The 23,744-nt window shown below is 40.5% G+C and overlaps 2 protein-coding genes across 12 annotated transcripts in view; one reads left to right on the forward strand and one right to left on the reverse strand.

Moving 5' to 3' along the window:
• col5a2a (collagen, type V, alpha 2a) overlaps nt 1-3,831 on the forward strand; it is a 43,760-nt gene extending 39,929 nt beyond the window's left edge. Inside the window, exons 53-54 of the mRNA XM_061792662.1 lie at nt 581-823; nt 2,302-3,831. Coding sequence (XP_061648646.1) covers nt 581-823; nt 2,302-2,448 — 390 coding nt within the window. The 3' untranslated portion in view covers nt 2,449-3,831. The remainder of the gene's footprint in view (nt 1-580; nt 824-2,301) is intronic.
• Nucleotides 3,832-5,313: 1,482 nt separating this feature from the next.
• Nucleotides 5,314-23,744, reverse strand: part of gulp1a (GULP PTB domain containing engulfment adaptor 1a) — a 67,563-nt gene continuing 49,132 nt past the window's right edge. For 7 of the 11 annotated variants that reach the window (XM_061792663.1, XM_061792675.1, XM_061792670.1 and 4 more), the window contains 11 exons: nt 20,536-20,597; nt 16,804-16,875; nt 16,017-16,115; nt 14,940-15,077; nt 14,714-14,830; nt 12,633-12,719; nt 12,271-12,495; nt 11,994-12,129; nt 11,803-11,897; nt 8,572-8,627; nt 5,314-6,056 (listed from right to left, as the gene is read on the reverse strand). In XM_061792663.1, the coding sequence (XP_061648647.1) occupies nt 6,035-6,056; nt 8,572-8,627; nt 11,803-11,897; nt 11,994-12,129; nt 12,271-12,495; nt 12,633-12,719; nt 14,714-14,830; nt 14,940-15,077; nt 16,017-16,115; nt 16,804-16,875; nt 20,536-20,597 (1,109 nt within the window). In that variant the 3' untranslated portion in view covers nt 5,314-6,034. The remainder of the gene's footprint in view (nt 6,057-8,571; nt 8,628-11,802; nt 11,898-11,993; nt 12,130-12,270; nt 12,496-12,632; nt 12,720-14,713; nt 14,831-14,939; nt 15,078-16,016; nt 16,116-16,803; nt 16,876-20,535; nt 20,598-23,744) is intronic. The other 4 variants (XM_061792672.1, XM_061792673.1, XM_061792671.1 and 1 more) reach the window with 4 other exon arrangements.

Raw genomic sequence — 23,744 nt, forward strand, 5'->3', positions numbered from 1 at the left:
GTACGCAGAGTTTCATACATCTGAATATTTTTGTGCGTATGACGTTTTTTGGATTATAGCGTACGCCATGTTTTAGGAGGAAAATCACGCAAGTCTTTGTACATGAGGCCCCAGGTGTCTTAATAACGTGTATGAGGAATGCTTTTGTCAAAGTACCTCAAGGATTTTGTGTTACGGAAATTAGCCTGTTTTGAGTGGGAGGCCCATCTCATGCAAGTGAGGGACTGTTTACCCTTCCCCATATACTGCTGTGCCAGCAGCTCATACAGCTTTTGCTAATATGATGACCACGGGTGGAGATAGGGCGTTGTGACTTGGCGATTGGCTTCTACTTGCAGAAATAAGCGAGCGCTCTTAAAGACAATGAACACATTACTGGAGACAACACTTGATACACATTTTCAGAAACAGGTAGCTAACTAAAAGTTTTACGTGGTTGTGTAATACATCAATGAATGGTAGACCAAATTATTTGTAAATGAGCTATTAAAAAATCTGTTTTCCACAAAATGTCCCCTTTAACCAAAATGTAAATCTGTAGGACTGCATTGATTTCTTTTGTTGTGGCGTATGTTTGCAGTTCACTTATGGCAACAAAGACCAGTTGGCAAATGCCCTCAGAGTCCAGATGACCTTCATTCGCCTTCTGTCCAAAGAAGCGTCTCAGTCCATCACCTACCACTGCAAGAACTCTGTGGGCTACAAGGACCAGAAGACAGGCAACTTAAAGAAGGCCGTGCTGCTCAAAGCCTCCAATGACCTGGAGCTCAAAGCAGAGGGAAACAACCGCTTCAGATACACCGTGGTGGAAGACTCCTGCACCGTAAGTTTCCTAATCGGACATCCGGCATCAATCTCGATATTGTATTAGGAAAAAAGGGCTTTATTTGCAAAAGCCCTTCTACGTTTAATGAAAAAATGTGAGTTATTGAAGCCCCCAAATGTTTATAATTGCTATATTACTAGATTAAACTGTAAATATATCACAAACTATGATCCCAAAACGCTGTAATTTCCTTTTAAACGTAACTTACATTACCCTTAAAAATAAATGACTTACAGGTGATTCAATTTTGAAAAAAAAACACATGTAAAGCGCAAGCACGTGTGGAAGACTCTCCATTACTTCACCTAACAAGCCAGGCTAAACCCAGCTCCTTCTTCAAATTCAAACATGCGTGCTGGAGCCTATCCCAGCTATTTTCGGGCGAGAGGCGGGGTACACCCTGAATTGGTCGCCAGCCAATCGCAGGGCACATATAAACAAACAACCATTCACACTCACATTCACACCTACGGGCAATTTAGAGTCTCATGTTTTTGGGATGTGGGAGAAAATCGGAGTACCCGGAGAAAACCCACACATGTACGGGGAGAACATGCAAACTCCACACAGGCGGGGCTGGGATTTGAACCGCGGTCCTCAGAACTGTGAGGCAGATGTGCTAACCAGTAGCTCAGCGTTCCGCCTTTTCAAAAATCTTTATTGATAAATTGGTTATGCACAGTAAACAGAGAACAGTATAAAGTATATGGAGAACAGTATACAATACTATTAATATAAACTAACATAAGGGGAAAACACTCGACGTACATTATTTTAAACATTTATATTTGTTCCACATATTGTTGTTATAGCTTTTTTGTTAGCTGAGTTTCTAATTAACGTTAGGTATTGCTCAACATCATTCCAAAAAACACCATATATTTTTTTTTAAATTGTTGAATGCAGCTTTCCTATTAGCCAGAGTTATGGCACCATCATGTGGCATCTTAGGGCATTACAAGAAGAGCACCAAAATGTGCATTGATGTTTTGCAACGAATAGATGGGGATATGCAAAAAAACAAAAATGCATTAAACTATTTAAAAAATATCTTAGAAAATATAAAACATTGCAGAGCTTGATATTAAGTAACAGTGATTAAAACAATAAACTGTATTAATTCAGTCAGGGATGTTCCAAAACTGATAACATATAATATAAAAAGCATAGCCTACTCTTATGTGAAATTAGTAGAAACACATCCCCTCTGTCTACTATTTTGTAGTTACACTAATTTATAAAAGTTGTTACACCCTGACATCTTTGAAATAACAGCAATTTTTCTTATGTTGCAAAATGTACCAGTGTATTTAGAAAGTGTGTCTTCTATGTGTTCAAAATATTTTCCATGGTTTTTGAGTGTGTTGCACTAACCCTTACTCGAAAAAAGATCCCAATATAAATAAGAAATGTACATGTCAAGCATTAAACAACGCTCCAAATACTGACATTTTCCATGTCTTTTTTTTTTACAGCAAGCAAATGGCAACTGGGGCAAGACAGTGTTTGAGTACAGGACACAGAAAACTGCCAGACTTCCCATTGTGGATATTGCCCCCGTGGACATTGGCGGCCCAAATCAAGAGTTCGGTATCGATATTGGGCCAGTGTGCTTCTTATAAAAGGGAAATAAATAAATAAATAAATAAATGTCAGCGGGTATATGCACATCCTGAGACTATTGAACTGACAGCTGACCCAGATCAGCCACGTTGTACATACGAGTACTGAGGACTTTTCTGGCCCTGTGGCAAGATATTTATTGTGCCTTTCAACTCAGAACACATCCAAAGATTTGTAAGTTAGACGAAGAATGTTTAAAATTTTAGTTAAGAATTGGTAATGTCCGAATCATTCCTTTTTGTTTTACAATGTATGTCTTGACTTTCTAACTCAGAGGTCCAAAGTTCCCAGATTTTCTTACACTTAAACGTAAATGTCCAAATAAAGATCTATGAATTAGAAATGTTTACCTTGTGTATTAGACCATAGAGTTTATATGCAGTGGACCCACCTCAAGGAGACATAATATGAAGTTCCCAGGTATGCTTTCATCAAAATACCCCAAGGATCAAGAATTACAGCCAACACACTTTAAGCCTCCCGGAACCTAGTGTGTTTTGAGGGGGCGCTCCTGTCTCATGACAAATTGCGGAACCAATGTGGGGTACGGCTTTTGTCATGCTGGGGCAGAGCTCGGGGACTTCTATTTACAGAAGCGGAGCCCAGGGTTTGGGGAAAAAGTAAGCGTCCGTAAACACAGGAAAAGCTTTTTCACTCACGGAGGCAGCACTTCATGCACGTGTTGATTAGTGTGGAATATTCATGCATCGCCAAACACAAATACCCACCACCCTCGGCAACTTCACCTACCAGTCAAGTATGTGCCCTTATCAGAGGCTAATGCTTTTAGCTAATGCTTATCTGTTCCTCCAACAAAACTCCGTGTTTGGCTGTGGCTTGGAAGTGCCGGATCTTTGCCCAGCCAAGCTGCCAAGTCATGGACGGAAAAACTCAATGTGGGGGCGGTACTATGTAAATTTAGAACGGCTTGCTCACTGACACATTTTAAGAAATAGGGAGCTCACAAAAGGTTGACTTGATTGTTGTAAATTCACACTTGTTAAGTGGGCAGGCAAACAGAGACCAAACTGTTTGTTAAAAGCCATTAAAAGTCCATTTTCACCACCCACCCTAAACTCTTGTTTTTAAAATTCCTACGTGCTTAATAAGACATTTAGAATGAACCTATTATTTTGTATCCGTTCATTTAGAGTCAGCGTGGACTACTCTGATCCTTCCCCAAAAGTCCCAATTGCCAAATTAGCTACCTCGTCATTGAGACTGACATCCATACATATATGACGCAACATGTAAATGTTCTTTCACAGGTGCTGTTTTGTAAAGTAGCATGACATGAACTACTCCAAGCTATTGCAGTGTACAGCTGGGGTTGTGGGTGCCAATAAAGGTCTTTCCATCTTACCACGGAGAGATGACGATGACGTCAGTGTGAATCATGTGTGGTGCTTTGTAACTTTGTTCTTTTTTAATTCTAATTTTTGCAATATTGAACAGTAAAAGGTAGCACAGATTATTCCGTTTTTTATGCATGTCAATCCTCCCTTTTCAGTATCCTTGGTTAATATATTATATAGAAATCATTTACCAGTTTTTTTTTTATATAAATAGAAAGGTGGCTCTGAGTGCTTATTTGCTTTGTATCTCCTGCTATGCAACAAATTAAACAAAATGCTTGTTAATCCCCCAAACTCTTGTCATGTTAATTAAGGAATAGCAAGGTTTATGTTTTCTTAATTTTGTGTTTTTGCACACAAATTGACAAACTGTATTGATAAGACATGTATTTAGTACAATAATATGTCCTCTTTGTAACTTGAGCTGTTGTATGTGCCTTTAACCCTCCGGTTATGTTTCGGGTCAAATTGACCCATTTTAAAGTAATTTTTTAGCAGTAAGTGTAGTGTCTTAATAAGTGTAATCAATGATAAATACTGTTTAAAATGGTGAGTAATGGAGTTAATAAGATAAACTATGTTTACTGGTAATAATTTTTTGTTTCGGCCACTTGAATAATAAACATGCCCCGGGTCAAATTGACCCAGGCAGATTATTGCTTTCCTTAACCTAACAGGGGGGTTAAATCATTCTATTGTGATCATCTGGTGCTTATTCCGAGTATATTTATTATAGTTTTTTTTTTTTAAACATATGTTAGGCTTGACTGCCTGACAAATCCCAGAGGCATAAGAGGAGAAAGGAGGACATTTTTTTCCCCACACTGGATGCGTTTGAGTTTCATCCTTTGAAATAAACATTGCAACTCATTCGCTCTGCCTGTTCTTGTTTGAGATGACAACAGAAGCCTGTTAGTCACAAATGCGTAGTGATGAAGGCAAGCATATGTGACGTCATGTTTACTTCATAGTTATACAGAATTTTAAATGCATTAATGTAGACCGCTTCCAAAATATCCAAGCAGACTTCAGGATTTATTATTCTGAATGCATTGCAATAGGCAGGTGATTGTTGGCAAAATGTTAGTTCTGTAGTTATGACTAGTGGGGACTCTTTGTTTCTTACCGGCAATGTCAACAGATTAATGTTACCCACCTTAAATTTATTTATCAATATAATTATAATAATACTCTTAATAATCATCATCATAATCATGATAACAATAATAATACAATGGAATGCACAACTGGAAAGAAATATATAATATGAAAATGTAAAGAAAATAACCCCAATTTTCATCTGGATTTTCCTATGGGTCAATGTGATCTGATCTAATCTAATCCTCCCACCCCTACCCAAGATAATAATAATAACAAAAACATAAAAAATACAACACAAAAAAATGTTTTAGAAAAATATTTGTAAGGAAAAAATAAGGCCAACACAATAATAACAGAATTTAGGCCAATTAAAAACAAAACAAACATACTAATAATAATAAATGGTGGTCCAATTTAACGTAAAGAGTAGGTCGTTTTTTTTTTCAACAGTAACATTTTATTTTAATAAGTGTGACGGTATTAAACAAAGAAATCAAAAGTAAAAATAATGGAAAATTGTATTGGGTATCGACATTACATACAGTAGGTCCCTCCCCATCCAAAAAGTGCCTTACGGTGCAAGAAAGACAATAAACCCAAATCAAATTAATGTGAAATTGTAAATAAAGGATTTTAACAATAAGTGTATTTTTATAATAAGTCAAATATGTGATGTTATAAGTAGGTTAACAATACACATTCTATGCATTTCATAGCCCGCTTGAATTTGGCATACACGGACGGCTTAAATGACTGCAAAGTGAGTGTACCATTGGACATAATTACCTATATACAGCTCTCACGCACTGTGCAAGCAAATGTTCTCAAAACCATCCCTTCTAGTTTTTACAAAAATATGTCTTTCTGTAATGGTTCTGACCTGCAAATATTAGACAAAACAAAACCATCTAAATGCAAATTTATATAGAAACCTCAAGATGGGGTGTGTGTGTGTGTGGGGGGGGGGGGGGGTGATGGTGACATCCCAACTCGACCATGTAGTGGATATTGACACTCGTACAAAAATCGGGAAAAATGATTTTACAGAAGAGGACGATGAAAAACATCTCTGCGGGCAATCAGCAGCGGCCATCTAGCGGGTCCAGAGAGAAAACAGCGCCCTCTAGGGTTAGTCCCATTTTGAACCCCTCCTGGAACACACATTGGACAATGATTGTGTAACTGAAATTACAGAATGTTTGCATTGGTGCAAATGGGATTGAAACTAAATAGGAATGAGGTGAAAAACATCTTTAATACTTAATCATGCATTTAAACTAAAGAAAACATCATGCATCAACTGGACAAAAAATACTGTTTTTGCATAAGTAATCAATCCTCCTGTTATGTTTGTTTTCAGAAATAGTAATAATGTTCATTGGTCAATTTGACCCACTGCACGGTTAACGAGAAAAAAAGCAATGTCCGCCCCCTGTTGGCCCTGTGTGCGACAGCCGGGTCAATACAATTAAAATATTTTAAAAAGCCCAGTAGATTTTCTTAAATACAATTTTTTATTATTATTTTTTTAATTAACATGGGTCGATTTGGAGGGTTAAATAGTTAACTTCCAAAACGTAATGTTGGAATACGTGAAGGTCCCCTTCCATCAAAGCCATTTTCTTCTACTGTTTTATGCATAATATAGGTCAAAATGAGACTGTGACCTGATTTAAGTTTGACATCTATATGGTTTGTCGATTTAATGCAATGCGAATTAATGAATACCAAATCACGGTTGTTGCTTATATACAATTTATATTCAAGTACCATTCCAATTCATGGTTGCTACACACCCACTCATCTCAGGAAAACTGAAGGTTGCATCATGTGAAAATCTTTGCATCACCATCCAGACTCAGAGGAGTTCAGGAAAAATGGCTTAAATGTATTTTGGGAGAAATCCCTAAGCCTTTCAGAACCAGAATTGTGCTGTGTTTGGGCCCAATTCGTGGACGATGACTTCGTAAACGTAAGCTGTCACACACTGCTGGAAGTGCCTTTCAGGGTTTGGAGCGAGCGAGCAGACTGGGCCGCCACCGCCGCCATGACATGCAAATACAGCATATAAAAATATACGTGTTGTGGTTTGAAGAACAATACTTGACAATATTTCAAATTTATAATGTAAATGTGGATTAAATAGCGAGGTTTGCGGTCAGTCGCCAAATCGTGCGCCGATTACGTTGAAGTGATTGAATGGGAGCGTAGAACCCGCCTCGCAAAATATCCTCCTCTCTGTTATTCAAAAATGCCCGCATCTCCTCAGTTGACGACAGAAAAAAAGCTGCTTTAAGCCTGCCGTACACTGCGCGAAGTGGTCGAACCCGACCGGAACGGACCATCGTGTAGAGTTGTCAACGCACCCCCGCACATGAGCGATTCACAAGTGGATGCCTGGCGAGCCTGCATCAGCGTTTGATGCTGTGTATTCAGTATGTTGTATTTTATCACATTCCTTAAACCATAGAACATAGATTAATAGGTAATGAAGAAGCAGATTGCTAAAGAGAGAGGGTGTCGGTGAGAATAAATGTGAGTGTGTGGGTATTTGAAAGGAGGCTCGCCGGTTCCGTTTACGAACATTCTGGTCACAAGCTTTGCTATTTTCATCCATAGGTAAATTATACATTATGAATATAGCTAAGTATTGATGTAAAAAACAATACTTGATGCTTTATATACTATTTATATGGCTTGATGCGGCACGGCGCTGTGGCGCGGCTCGCTAAACCCAGAAATGTGTTTTCCCCATGAGGGAAAATTTATCTGTGGTGACGTTAAGATGGAATTGCGGCAAAACCAGTGGCGGACAAATCAGCCACTCATGAAAACAGTCACCTAATCACGCCTACATCTGTCGGCCAATCAGATGACAGTTACATCACGGCCCTCCTCGGCCTGCGTTTTAGAACCAGGTCGGAGGAGCTTCTGAAAAGCGGTGCTATTGTCAACGCTCGGCCTCGAAAAAGTGTAATGGGAAAGCGACCACACGGGGTGGGGCGAGGCTGGTTTGGGGTAGAACCGGTACAATGGAAAAGGCCCATCTGATTACCCTTCATCACTATCCCACAGACAGAATGTCATGGACTAGTAACGATACATTAAATCAGTGGTTCTCAAACAAAAAAATACCAGTCAAAAATGTTTACATTTTACAGTGCTATTTGAATGAGAAACTGTTTAATTATTATGTCATATCATTTTAAAAAAGTGCATACCTATACTATATATAGGGGCCAGCACACCAATAAAATAAACATGATAAACCAATTACACCTCCGTGCCTTAGCTTTGGGCTAATTAAAAGCTTTGATATGATTATGATGTATCATCACACAAATCTGACATCCCTGAATTTGTTATCATAACTTTATGACGTCACGCTAAGAAATATGAAACTTAAAAAAAAATTAAAAAACTAATGATAATAATAATAATAATTCCTATAACATACTGTATAGCGCTAGGCATGGTAGTTATTTTCTATTAGTGTTAGGATAGAAAAAGAAAAAAAAGTCCAATGTAAAGTGTTCCTGTACCCAACAAGTTTGAGAACCCCTGCATTAAACTGCAACAGTCATATAAGTGCAGCAGTCATGCGTCTCATACAAAAAAGTGCAACACATATGCGTAGCATAAAGGCAGAAAGAGAAAAGTACAAACCATCTTTGACGCTGCAAGTGGAGAGGACAAAGATAAATGTTGTCAAAGTCGTAAAACTGTAAAAATGTTGCAAAGAATTAGGAAAAAAAAAAATTGTTCAAAGGAAATGGCTTCCTGAAAAGAAAAGTATTAAATATTGCCACCTTGTGGATATAGTCAGCATAAAAGCAATGCAGCAAAGGCAAACCAAGTTTCATGCTTTCAGCTTGGGAAGGAGTGGCTGTTGGTGTGTGTGATTGCTGGGATTGGACAAGAGTGCTGGCCTATCAGTAGCCAGATGTTGGTTGTTGCCCTTCACTAACGACAGCGAATCAACAAACCAGCAGTGGGGGGCTTTGAAAAAGGTCCAATTTGGTCCATCCATCCATTTTCTACACTCCTTATCCTCACTAGGGTCGCAGGCATGCTGCAAATACTGGATGTGAATTGTGTGCTGATTTTATGTGCTTTTGCTACCCTGCAATCTTGTTGATGGTGGTGAAAATCTTTCTGCTTTTAGTCGTGGAATTTCTGTGTTTATTATTTTTTTCCGACAAATGAGACACCATTTTGCAGGTCAAACATGCCCGAAAACTCACCTATTTTGACGAGCGTATGTACAACCCCAATTCCAATGAAGTTGGGATGTTATGTTAAAGATAAATAAAAAGAGAATACAATGATTCGCAAATCATTTTCAATCTATATTTAATTGAATACACTACTAAGACTAGATATTTAATGTTCAAACTGATAAACTTGATCGTTTTTAGCAAATATTCATTAACTTAGAATTTTATGGCTGCAATACGTTCCAAAAAAACTGGGACAGGTGGAAGAAATTTTAGCAATGCTCATCAAACACCTGTTTGGAACATCCCAAAGGTGAACAGGCCAATTGGGAACAGGTGGGTGCCATGATTGGGTATAAAAGGAGCTTCCCTGAATTGCTCAGTCATTCACAAGCAAAGATGGGGCGAGGTTCACCTCTTTGTAAACACATGTGTGAGAAAATTGTTGAACAGTTTAAGGACAATGTTTCTCAATGTACAATTGCAAGGAATTTAGGGATTTCATCATCTACGGTCCATAATATCATCAAAAGGTTCAGAGAATCTTGAGAAATCACTGCATGTAAGCGGCAATACCGAAAACCAAGATTGAATGCCCGTGACCTTCGATCACTCAGGCGGCACTGCATTAAAAACCGACATCTATGTGTAAAGGATATCACCACATGGGCTCAGGAACACTTCAGAAAACCAATGTCAGTAAATACAGTTCGGCGCTACATCAGTAAGTGCAGCTTGAAACTCTACTATGCAAAGCAAAAGCCATTTATCAACAACGCCCAGAAACGCCGCCGGCTTCTCTGGGCCCGAGCTCATCTAAGATGGACTGATGCAAAGTGGAAAAGTGTTCTGTGGTCCGACGAGTCCACTTTTCAATTTGTTTTTGGAAATTGTGGACGTCGTGTCCTCCGGGCCAGAGGAAAAGAACCATTCTGAGTCTTATGGACGCAAAGTTCAAAAGCCAGCATCTGTGATGGTATGGGGCTGTGTTAGTGCCAATGGCATGGGTAACTTACACACCATTAATGCTGAAAGGTACATATAGGTTTTGGAGAAACATCTTTTTCATGGACTCAGTTCCCAAACGTTTATTGAATGTTGTTAAAAGAAAAGGTGATGTGAAACAGTGGCAAACATGGCCCTGTCCCAGCTTTTTTGGAACGTGTTGTAGCCATAAAATTCTGAGTTAATGATTATTTGCTAAAAACAATAAAGTTTATCAGTTTGAACATCAAATATCTTGTCTGTGTAGTGTATTCAATTAAATATAGGTCGAACCTGATTTGCAAATCATTGTATTCTGTTTTTATTTATGTTTAACACAACGTCCCTACTTCATTGGAATTGGGGTTGTATACCAGTGAGAACGTTTGTATTTTAGAGTCCCGAACCCACTCCCCCAAAACTTACTCAGTCGCGCCCTGTGAATTTTTTTCTAAGGAATTAGCCCCTAACGTGTTTCACAAAATTTGGTGGACATGCCTAGGACGAATGAAAAAGTGTCAAGGTCTTATATATCGAAATTGAACAGGAATTTGGCCATTTCAGTTGGAAGCAAACATTTTAGGCAGCTTCCGGACCTCATACTTTGTTAAAGATTTATTTAAAAATAAATAAATCAGTTTCATCGATCGACACAAAACTTGCCGTGTGGACGTGTCTATCATCACCGGAAGAACAAAAAACCCATGTCCAGAACTGAAAAGGAGGTCGGCCATTTTGGTTTGAAGCAGATATTTCAAAATTCAGGGCTCATAATTTGACATATTCTTACAACGTGGACTTCGCCCAAATGAGCCCCAATCTGAAGCACGTATCTTAGACAGATGGGCCATCCAAATATGAAAAGCTTTTTAGCTTTAAACTCTTTAATGTAGGTGGAGTGCGACGTCAAAGTTTGAGGATCATTTCAAGAATTTGCCATGAAAATAGGGTGCGAGGGCCTAATCATCACTGTTCGCAGCTTTATTTGGTATTTTATTTCCAACCCCTTGCCATTCGTAAAAAACGTTTGTCATGGTGATTATTGTCAACTGATTTTCAATGTTACTTTTCACAAACAAGCTCAAGTCCTAACATTTGCTTTTTTCCAGTTCATGAAAACATGAAACCGAAAGCCTTCAACAAATTTACTGCAAACGCCCGCTATTCGCAGGGCATAGGGAGCGAGCCCTGCCGCAAATAGCGAAAAACTGTGAGTTATTGACACCTACTTTAATAGTTTATACTGTAAATATAATATACTACAAACTATGACCCCAAAACAGTTGATCATTTTCAACTTATAGTTCATTATCCTTAAAAATAAGATTATTCGATTTATTAAAAAAGCATCGCGTTAGATACACATTTGGCCAAGACTCTCTGTAACTTCCACTAACAACCTAGTGGAGGCTAAACTCCTCCCAAACATAAAAAACCTTTGTCTCTCAATTGAGATGTAACGCTTCAATAATACCTCCTTGACCCCAATTACTATTAGCTGGGGCTTTGGCGCCATCTTGTGGCATTGTAGGGCACCACAGAAAGAACAAAAAAATATGTGAAGACGAGGCGAGATTTTCAACAAATAGCTGAGGATATGTTCCACAAAGACCTGCTAGTAGGCAGAGGGGTTCACTGTATTAATACATTAATACAACCAAATTACCGGGAAAAAAAATATTAAATTGCTGCTCACCTGCATTTCATCGAGCTTAGACTGAATATCTGGAGGGAAGTCAGCTGAACCACAGGTGAATGGATCAAATGGCTCTGCACCAAACAGGTCTTTCCCTTCATACAGAACATGAAGGTTACACGTAAAACCACCCATTAGAACGTGAACTTTAGTTTATGCTGTTGAAAAAGTACCACGAGGGGACTCCGCACCTATGTTTGGCGGCAGTATGGTTGGCGGTGTCGGGCAGCCATTGCTGGCTTGTGTGGGTACCAGCACGGTCCCAGGGGAGAAGGGAACCATGTCAAAAATGTCTGTTGACTGTGGTTTTGTGGCGACGCTCCCTGCCTGTTGAAAGGGAAATAAATAAGGGTAAGTTGGTAAATAAATTGAGAAGTGTAACAGATACAGAGTTAAAAGGCAGGAGATAATAAGAAGTAAGAGACGGCAACTGAGGTGAAACAACAAGAAGCACTGGGGGGAGTTTACGTGAGGTCGTGGGACACTGCATCCCTCGGGAGGTTTAGGAGGAAGGAAAGTGGATTTGGCAGGCGGGGGAGTTAGTAGGCCAATAGACAGGTTGGACTCTGGCGAGCTCATAGGCGTGAGGGTGACAGAGGAGATCTCCAGGCAAGAGTTGATGTCGTGACACCAGAAAAGAGAAGAAGGCCTCTGCAGCATGTACGCTTCGTTAGCTTCATTTATATATAACGGCTGAGAAAAAAGACGGCAGACGGAACCTTTTATTAGTCAAGTGCTGCAGAAAGATCGCTGGACAGGTTTAAAAGGTTTTTGAATTTTGCATTTTGCCTCGATTAATGTGAGCAAACCACTGATTGCTTTGTCCTTACTGGGGGCACGTGGGCGATCATCAACTGCTCTTCGAGATCTTGAAGCTGCTTCTTTAGCTCTGAGTTTTCTGTTTCCAGTTCTTGAATCTGCATGAAAAACACAACACACCTAAACCTAAAGTACAATACACACACGACAGTCAACGCCCGCTATTTGCGGGGTAGAGTGTCTGAGCCCTGCCGCGAATAGCGAAAAACAGCAATTGATGCACTACTTGAAATTTACTTAATAGTTTAAAATTATTTCAGAAAATGTGTCTGTTCTGTATTTTCTGAATATATTTGACATGACAACTGCCCCCACACTGATTTAAAGCGACCCCATGACTTAGAAGCTAGGCTGGGCGAATATCCACCACTTTAAAGCAATTACTAGAGTCACCTCAGGGCCTGAAGGTAAGCAGAGCTGTATTGTGTTGTACGCACCGATTTTTTTTCACTTAGCTCGCAGGTGTGACAAACTCATTTTTGTTACAGGCCACATCATAGTTTTTTTCCCCTGTCGGCCGGAATGACTGTGAACCCCTATACATGTATGATTGCCTTATAATAGTACATGTCCTGTGGCATGGTGGCCGACTGGTTAGAGCGTCAGCCTCACAGTTCTGAGGACCTGGGTTCAATCCCCGGCCCCGCCTGTGTGGAGTTTGCATGTTCTCCCCGTGCCTGCGTGGGTTTTCTCCGGGCACTCCGGTTTCCTCCCACATCCCAAAATTTGGATGGATGGATAGTACATGTCCATCCATCCATCCATTTTCTGAGCCGCTTCTCCTCACTAGGGTCGCGGGCGTGCTAGAGCCTATCCCAGCTGTCATCGGGCAGGAGGCGGGGTACACCCTGAACTGGTTGCCAGCCAATCGCAGGGCACATACAAACAAACAACCAGTCGAACTCACAGTCACACCTACGGGCAATTTAGAGTCTCCAATTAATGCATGTTTTTGGGATGTGGGAGGAAACCGGAGTGCCCGGAGAAAACCCACGCAGGCACGGGGAGAACATGCAAACTCCACACAGGTGGGGCCGGGGATTGAACCCGGGTCCTCAGAACTGTGAGGCTGACGCTCTAACCAGTCGCCCACCGTGCCGCCAATAGTACATGTACAGCACACAAAAAAATGATTCAGTATATTTTGAAAGGGAGATTGGTAACAAAATGTTTTTGGGAATATTGCAACATTATTAAAAGTGACGACAATTTGCAATTTTGGTATTCAAGCAAGAAACATGAAGTCAATGCACATGATTTGCTTTCGCGGGCCACATAAAATGATGTGGCAGGCCGGATCTGGCCCCGGGTCCTGAGTTTGACATTTGTGAATTGACCAGTGGTGGCTTAGTATAAGCACCATTCATTTCCAATCTGTACATGGAGGGGTGAACATTCTCTGCTGTGGAGGGAGTCTAGAGTCTCCAATAACATAGCGGCTAGATTTGTTGCTAGTTGCTTTTTTGAAAAAATAGTAACAAGAAATCGAAAAAGTCGGCAAGTTGCCATCATAACCTTTGCTTTGTCGCAACGCCGTGGCTCTGGCCCCGATGCTCATGGAGACTGAATCGCCCTCCAAAAACGAGTGTTTTTTTAAAAGTGTTTTGTAATTCTTTATCCTTTGTGTATTTTGATAGAATGTCAGCGATCAGTTGGGAACTGTTTTAAATTGTGAAAAAACATGCCGTATCTCATCTAAGTTGGTAAACATTTCCAAAACAACATCCTAAAAAGAGAACCATTTGAATAGAATAGATTTTTAGACTTGCCATAAACAAACCCAATTCCCTGCAGTAGATGATTTTAAATCAATTTAAAAAGAACAACTATAGATATTGCTAAATTATGGCAAATGGGCTGCAGTACACAGTGTAAAGTGCTGTTGAAACATAATGTGCTTTACTTTATCATCATTTATCAATTGATGATTGCTGAGCTGCCAAACCAGCTAACTAAAGAGCTCACTCACTGCAACCCGCACTCAGATGAGACATCATTAACGGGCAATTAGTGATGGTTGCACGTCAACGTCAATTACGCTCATTAATAACGCCAAACAAGCCGAAAAGAAGAACCACGATGGATGACATACTCTTTTCTGCAGACTTCCAATCTGCTTCCTGGTTTCCACATCTTTGCCTCCCGACTCCAGGAACTTCTTGTAGGCCAAGTCAAAGGCCTGGCCGATCGTTAGCGTGATCTCTTCAGCCTACAATGTCACACGGTGATATTCAACTGAAATGTCACTATCGACCGAAGTCGACTGGCAATTGGGCATGAAGCAGAGACATCCACTTGGCAAAACCTGAGGCACTTACACACTTTTCACTGTCAAACACATAACACAGGTGTTTGTTGGACTCGGAGTCCTTGCAGATGAATGTGAATATTCTTTTATCTGTTTTGTCATCCGCACAGAAGGATATTCGGTGTAACTGACAGTTGTGCTGCACATCCTGGAAAAACAAAACACAACATTCTATTAGTTGAGTTACCAAAGCGGGGTACACATGTACATTATAGAGCCTACGACGATGTTCGCACAGCAGGTCAATTTTGATTTTTTGTCCAAATGTGACATGTATTTGATTTTTTTTCATGTCAAAGTGAAAAGTACCACTCCGATTTTTTTCAAATCCGACCCAGGCCTTTCGTATGTGGATATGAATTGGATATGGAGAAGAGTAGCTTACGCTAACAGTTAGCCTAGCTTATTCTATTTCTTTCTTCTTCTTTGTAGTTTGCAGCAGTCTGAAAAACCTGTGTCAAAAAAGGTAAGCAGAGCTGCAATTAGTTTTGTTGAACGCACAGGTTTGGTTCAATCAGGCCAGTGGTGGCTTAGCTCCAGCGCGATTTATTTGCAGTCTGGACGCAGAAGGGTGAACATGATCTGCTCTGCTCTCAGAGTCTACAGAAATCTCCAACAACACGATAGAAAGTGGCTAGATTTGCTGCTAGTTGCTTTTTCGAATAATAGAAACTAAAGGTGTCAGAAAAGTGCTAAATATCAGACGCTAAGATGGCAACTCTGGGTTCAGCTCAGTTCGACCAGGTAAAAAAAGTTGTTTGAATTTTTACTTGTCATTTGTGGGGCCTCACAGGTTTTAAAAATCGGTAAACATGTAAAATGTAATCGGTATGCATGTACTTTGAACCACCTGTTGTGTTAATTTATTACCAACAATGTTCATGAGGCACGAATCATGAAGAAATATGACAACACAATGAAAATTCTATTTTTAAAATTATACTTAAAGAAGCAATGAAATACCAGCAGAATAAGTTTTGATTTTTTTTCCTCAATACTTTGAACATAACAGAGCTAAGAAGAATAGCATCAAAACAAAACAACAATAAAGTGGATGGAAAGCACAAGTCCACTTTTAAGCACTTACTTTTGTCTTAGGATCTAGAATTTTCACGCCATAAATAGAAATCTGCAGCTCGACTTTTGGGGTTTTCTGTCCCTCTGACTTCTTGATGTGTCTCTGAAACTTCAAAGAGGTGAGTTACATCAGTTCGTTCATCAGCAATAAATAGCAGTGTTAAGAAAACAACTCAGTCAAATGTGCTGTTGGCATGGTGCTCAGGTCAGCTGGTTTAGGGCTTTCCATTATCCACTAATGACAATCATGAAATGAACCGGTGATTGGACTGCATTCTGGGACTTGTATCAGCAGTGCTTTTGTTACTTGGTGACTGACTAGTTCAGAAAGAAGACAAAATAATCTTCAGTCCAAAGAAAAGTATGACAATGTTGGAAGATAATACAATAAATTCATTCTTATCTTCTGTCTGGATATGATCATGTTAAACAGTAACAATGGCACTGATGCTAAGACTAAAGTATGCTTTTCCATTAATAATGCAGCTCAGTAGGTACACGTTCTTGATTTATTGTCTCAACTGTGTACACTGTACTTTTAAAATCACTCAGCGATTCAAGTTGAGAGTTTAAAGACATTTTTACGGTAGATAAATAATGTCTTTTATCGCCCTCTGCATCGAGTCACTAAATATCATCCATGTTTGGAAGGAATAGTACAAAGGCACCTTGCCAGTGGCTAAAGGGCTAATATTTATCCGAGCAACTGTCTCTTCTGAGTTTTTAATCTTGACCGTAGCTTTCACTACGGACACTTTCTTGCTCCTTCAGGCGAGAGTCCCGAGTCAACCTTTTACCTTAAGCTTTCTCACTGCATCCTTGACAACCTCTGTTCCTTTTGGGGCCTCCACCTCGGTGTTACCAAGGAACTGGAAGACAACACAGATGATCTATGAGAGGTAATTCACTAACTGTTTATCTAGTAATGTACACGGGCCGGATGATCAACCAGCACGTCTACAAAGAGATTGTGTGGTGTTGACTTAGTTCAATAAGGAGGAATAGGTGAGAGATGTGGGCAGGAAAACTCGCACCTACTCAAAATGCCCTGAGCATCTGACAGATTCCTGGTTGAGAAGAACATCGCCAGGCTGGAGCAACCTCCCTACCCACCTGATTTAGCGCCATGTGATTTTTTTGCGTACACTGGTGACCACTTTGAAAGGAAAGCTTGTAGTTGTATTTGAAATATATCTTATGTGATGCCACTCCTTGTATGTCCTAAATCAGGTGCGCAGAAAACTGCTTTTGACAAGAAGACGTAAGGACAAATAATCTATAAATCCTTCACTATATGAGGCAATTCATCACACGGCAGAACAATGATCTTGTGGTTAGTGTGGCTGCCTCACAGTTCAGTTTTATCACATACAGTCCTGGCAGGCACATAAAAGCTAAACAGCTGATCCTGCTTATACTCATCTTTATAGTTTTAACTGTATTCGTACGCATACCTCTTTCAAAACTTCTCACAATTCAATTCACCCCTCGCAGATGGCTCTTCCATGCTTCCCAATGCATGAACAAGACCGGCATAAACAAACCAAAGAGAAACTTCTGCAGCAGCTCTATCATTCTCCAACAGATGGAGCCATTAAATACTATGTGCTTGTGCAGCAGGAGCAGCAAATGCTTGAGCGGATCAGTGAGCTAAATAGGTAGCTTCTTCTAATACTAGACCTCATAAACACAGGTGATTGCCCCTAAAAGGTCAGGAAAATTAAAATGTCTCCAAGTATAACACGGCAGACTTTGATCGCTTGGGTCTCTGCTACGAACCGTTTGAATCATTCCAAGGCTGAGTTTTGTTTGCAGCTTGGCTTGTCAACAAATGGTCCTGCACTCATGCGGCATGAAGCCAGTCTATATGTGGGTTTTTGTCTTGCATGCCCTATTTAACCCTATAAAAGTGCCTCTATGCTCTAGCCACACGCTAAATTACTTATTTTTATTCCAACAGTAATTCTCTGTTCCTGTGAGGCAATACTATAAAAGATAATTGGTTTTCCGAAGTCAAATAGTAATAAAAACCAGAGAAACCAAAATACGTCCTAAAATATCCATCTAATTAAATTGGCCATGCTGGAAAAGGGCAGTGGGATAATATTTCTGGAAGGACTTTTATTAACTGAAACACCACTAAAACCGCTGCTCCTCCACATCGAGAGGAGCCAGATGAGGTGGCATCTGATTCGGATGCCTCCCGGACGCCTCCCTGGTGAGGTGTTCCGGGCACGTCCTACTGGGAGGAGACCCCGAGGATGACCCAGGAGACGCTGGAGAGACTACGTCTTTCAGCTGGCCTGGGAACGCCCCGGGATCTCCCCGGAAGAGCTGGATGAAGTGGCTGGGGAGAGGGAAGTATGGGCTCTCCCTGCTAAAGCTACTGCCCCCGCGACCCAACCTCGGATAAGCGATAGAAAATGGATGGATGGATGGACCACTAACAGCGCAAATCAAGAAAAACAAATGGGAGGGTTTCATATGAGGATGTTAACACTCAGCATTGGTATGACAAACATGTCTTTGTAGCTGACAAAAGCCCAGAATAGAAACGGAGAAGAGATGGCTCTTGACCAGCGCATTCTGTCAGAGACTGAGGCCGTTTCAGAGGGCAACACCGAGATGAGAGGATCATCCATCACTGACTCATCCAGCAGAAAAACAAACCGTCCCTGTCTCTGTGTCTTCAAGCCAAAGAGCTCGAGGATTGTGTGCTATTAACGCACAAATTAAATTAAATATGCAGCGATTTCCACGTCGTGATAGTCCATTTAAAGTAATGATCCTCTAAAATGTCTCTGCACAATTCGCTCTTCTGAGCTGAAAGTTTTTTATGACTTAATTTACTTGATCTCTTTTAAAATCATTGCGCAAATGAGACACACCGGTTGAACTGATATTTTGATATTATATAGCAGTCTTGTAGCCACAAACAATTAATGATATATTGATGTATTCGCCGGGGGTTAGGGACTGGAGTGGAAAATATTGACCCCCCCCCACACACACACACACAAAATGGAGACCTATAGCAACAGTTTAAACTGTAAATGTATAAAAAAAACTATGATCCCAATGCATCCATCCATCCATTCATTTTCTTCCGCTTATCCGAGGTCGGGTTGCGGGGCCAGTAGCTTGAGCAGGGACACCCAGACTTCCCTATCCCATCCACTTCGTCCAACTCTTCCAGGGCGATCCCGAGGTGTTCCGAGGCCAGCCGGGAGAAATAGTCTCTCCAGTGTCTCCTGGGTCGTCCCTGGGGTCTCCTCCTGGTGGGACGTGCCCGGAACACCTCACCAGGGAGCCGTGAAGGAGGCATCCTAATCAGATGCCTGAGCCACCTCATCTGGCTCCTCTCAATGTGGAGGAGCAGTGGCTCTACTCTGAGCCCCTCGCGGATGACCGAGCTTCTCACCCTATCTCTAAGAGAGAGCCCAGACACCCTGCAGAGACAACTCATTTTAGCCGCTTATATCCGGGATCTTGTTCTTTCGATCACGAACCACAGCTTGTGACCATAGGTGAGGGTAGGAACGTCGATCGGCCGGTAAATAGAGAGCTTCGCCTTTCGGCTTAGCTCGTTCTTCACCACAACGGACCGACACAAAGTCCGCATCACTGCAGACGCTGCACCGATCCGCCTGTCCATCTCCTGTTCCATTCTTCCCTCACTCATGAACAAGACCCCAAGATAATTGAACTCCTCCACTTGGGGCAGGATCTCATCCCTGACATGGAGAGGGCACGCCACCCTCTCCTGAGGACCATGGTCTCAGATTTGGAGGTGCTGATTTTCATCCTAGCTGCTTCACACTCGGCTGAGAACCACTCCAGTGAGAGTTGGAGATCACGGCTAGATGAACCCAACAGAACCACATCATCTGCAAAAAGCAGAGATGCAATACCGAGGCCACCAAACCGGACCCCTTCTACGCCTTGGCTGTGCCTAGAAATTCTGTCCATAAAAATTATTCACAGAATCGGTGACAAAGGGCAGCCTTGGCGGAGTCCAACCTTCACCGGAAATGAGTCCGACTTACTGCCAGCAATGCAGACCAAGCTCTGACACTGGTCGTACAGGGACTGACTGTACTTGGCATCGGACCAGCAGTAGAAGGGAACATGGCGTAAAATGGTGCACTTGCACCACAGAGAAAACTGCTCAAAAACTGGTGTATTTCAGTATAACTTTGGTAATTCTTGATCATTGAATTATTTTTGACGAAAGCATTTTTTAGATTAAGACACCTTGGAACTACTTTAAATTGTGGAAAATACAGATAGTATATCTAATTTTAAAGCATATTTATAAATATTTAAATACAACTAACCTGTTAAAGTACGTTTACTGGACATGTCCTTTGAATACGGTGGTCATCTCATAGGAAATGTACTATGCATCCCCTGATATGAGGAAAAGTCTCGTTCTTTGTTTCATGTAACTTTAAAATGGCATGTCTTTATCACCACATTGTTGCTCTAGTCTGCTCTAACAGTAACACAAGTAAGTTGTTGAAACATACCTTCACGTTGTAGGCTATGTAATGCTTGGCCAGGGCTTCGGGTGTGTGCATCCATGATTTCTCTGAATTAAAAAAACAACAACACATAGTTAATATTAGTACCTATTAAGGTTAGGTTTAAGTGTCATATCAATAAACATGCCGAATTTGAGCATTATTCCACCTTTCCAATCTATGTCAGCAAAGGCTTATGGATCTCTTTAACATAATCCTCACGGTCTCAAAAACATATTCCTGTGGTGTGTTTTAAGAGTCATTCTTTTCTCTACAATGTGTTCAGAAGATAAAGAATGTGTTGAAAATCAGTATGTGTGTAGCTTCTTTATTTATCTGGATGTAAAGTCTGGTATTCAGTGGCAAAAATAATACAATGAAGCCTTGAGATAAAAGTTTACTTTGTCACGTGACCTCCCGTCCCATTGAAATGATGGAAATGCCGTCAATCCACTGCAGCCCCCCCACCAAAAAAATGATTTTTGGGGTCATTGTTTATTTATACAGAAAACAGCCCTCTATAATGTTGTATCTTATAGTAACAACATGCATGTAAATAATTAAAACAGTTCAGTTTATCATAATTAATTCATTGTGGCTCCTGCTGGTCTGCCTTATAATAGAAAATGTATTATAATACAGTCATGCAGACAAACGAAGAAGAGTCTCTCGCAGCTACTCTAAGTAGTTGTAAGTGACTCAGTAACAATAGTCGTTTTTTGCAAAATATAAAGAATATATGCTTGTGAGCGTTATACAGTAACACCGCCACATAGTGTAGATGCTATTTGTTAGTGTTTCCCATTACGTGTTAGCATTAAGCCAGCGAACCTTAAGGAAAAGTTATGTTGTTGTTATACACACGTAATTTTCTTAGTTTTATGATTAGTTTGACAGTAACAGGGAGTGACATTAAACAGCTGCCTGGAAGCCTCTTTTTAAAGATTTGTTCACTCTCTGGCAAACTGCTGCTTGTTGTGAAGTTCACTGCCATCATGCAGCGCGCATCTGAAATTGTTGCTCGCATGTCCAATCACAAGAATAAACAGAGTCTGCTGAAAGTAATACTGCACAAACAATATCTTTTGATATTATTTGTGAAAATAACAAACATTCACAGGACAGGGAGGAAAAAGTAAGTGAACCTATTGGTTTGGGATTCTCCAAGAGCTAATCAGTCAGTTGTGAACCAACCTGAGCCAACCTGGAGTCCAAGCAATAAGTTTTTTGTCTCCTGTCAAGAAGCATGAACTTATGTGCCTTGCTCAAAAGACCTCTCAGAAGAACTACGATTAAGAATTGTTAACTTGTATAAAGGTGGAAAAGGTTACAAAAGTATCCCTAAAAGTCCGTAAATTGTAAATTGAAAAATAATTAAATTGAAAAATTGTCTATAAATGGAGAAAGTTCAGCAATGTTGCTTCTCTTCCAAGGTGTGGCCATCATGTAGAGATGACTGCAAGAGCATAGCGCAGAATTCTCAGGTAAAAAAAGAACCCTAGAGTGTCAGCTGAAGACTTACAGCTGAAGACTTACAGAAATAAACTGGCACATGCCAACATCTCTGTTTACAAATCTACCATGCATAAAATATGAGGGCTACACAATTAACCAAATTTTAATCGCGATTTTGGCTGCCACGATTAAATGAGCCTGATTGTCGGCAATATTTTACATTTAAAATGCGGGCACTGCTGCACATAAAAAGTGCTTAATATGCAGCAGTGCCCGCAACCTAGTCAGCAAGACGCCGGGGGGCAAATGCATGGTTAAGGCTTCATTAAGCACTTCCACTGTGCTCCGGGCCAACTTAAAATAAAAGCCTTAAATGGCATTGATATCCAATGCAGTAATCTATTAAGTTTTTATTTTGAAGTTGGCACTTGGCGGAGAGGCGGCATGTCACGGTAAGACACTATTAACAATCGGTGTAGTGGCTGCCTTGACTTCAAAGTTCTGGCTGGCCTGACCGCAATGAAAAAAACCCAGCAGGAGTAAATAGAGAGGCAACTCGCAACTGTCAAGTAAATTTTTACTTTGCGACCGTGCACGACTGACTAATGGTCAAGCAGAACAACGGAGACGTACCGTCCTTGACAATTCACGATATTGACGGGAATTTTCAAATGAAAAGACTAATGTTATTGCCTTCTATGCATTAAATGCATTAAATATTTCCTTCCATTAAGTTGCAATTCGTGATTGCACTTTGTCATAGCATATTTATTCACTTAGCCCTTGGTAAATAGAATTATTTGGGTGAATTTATTTTTTTTATTATTTATCATTTATTCTTATTTAAAGGTTAATTTTTCAGGTTCATTCACTGAAAACTGTTTACATATTGTTTGTTGAAAAGTAGTGCAATAAAAACTATTTTTACCAAAGATGGTGAATAATCGTGATTAATAATTTCGATTACAATACTGATCAAAATATTTGTAATTATTATATTGGCCATAATTGTAAAATATTAAACAAGAATGGGGTTCATGGGAGAAGACCAAGGAGAAAAAAAACGTGTCTGAAAAAAACATTGCTGCACGTTTTTAGTTTGCTATAAGGCACTTGGATCTTCCACAGCACTACAGACAAAATATTCTGTGGACAGACGAAATCAACGTTGAATTGTTTGGGTGGAACACACAACGCCATGTGTGGAGGAAAAATGGCACATCACACCAACATCAAAACCTTATCCCAACTGTGAAGCATGGTGGAGGGAGCATCATGGTATGGGCGTGCTTAACCGCCTCAGGGCCTGGACAGTTTCCTATCATCCATCCATCCATCCATTTTCTGTACCGCTTATCCTCACTAGGGTCGTGGCCGTGCTGGAGCCTATCCCAGCTATCTTCGGGCGGGAGGCGGGGTACACCCTGAACTGATCGCCAGCCAATCGCAGGGCACATATAAACAAACAACCATTTGCACTCACATTCACACCTATGAGCAATCAATGGAAAAATGAACTCACAAGTTTATCAAGATATTTTGCAGAAGAACTTGAGGCCATCTGTCCAACAGTTGAAGCTCAAAAGATGATGGTTGTTGCAACAGGACAATTAACCAAAACACAGAAGCAAATCAACGACACGGCTTCAGAAAAAAAGAAAATAAATGTTCTGCAGTGGCCCAGTCAAAGTCCTGACCTCAACCTGATTGAGATGCTGTGGCATGACCTCAAGAGAGCTATTCAGACCAGACATTGCAGA

This window comes from Phyllopteryx taeniolatus, chromosome 12, assembly GCF_024500385.1.
Source record: "Phyllopteryx taeniolatus isolate TA_2022b chromosome 12, UOR_Ptae_1.2, whole genome shotgun sequence".
Taxonomy (NCBI): domain Eukaryota; kingdom Metazoa; phylum Chordata; class Actinopteri; order Syngnathiformes; family Syngnathidae; genus Phyllopteryx; species Phyllopteryx taeniolatus.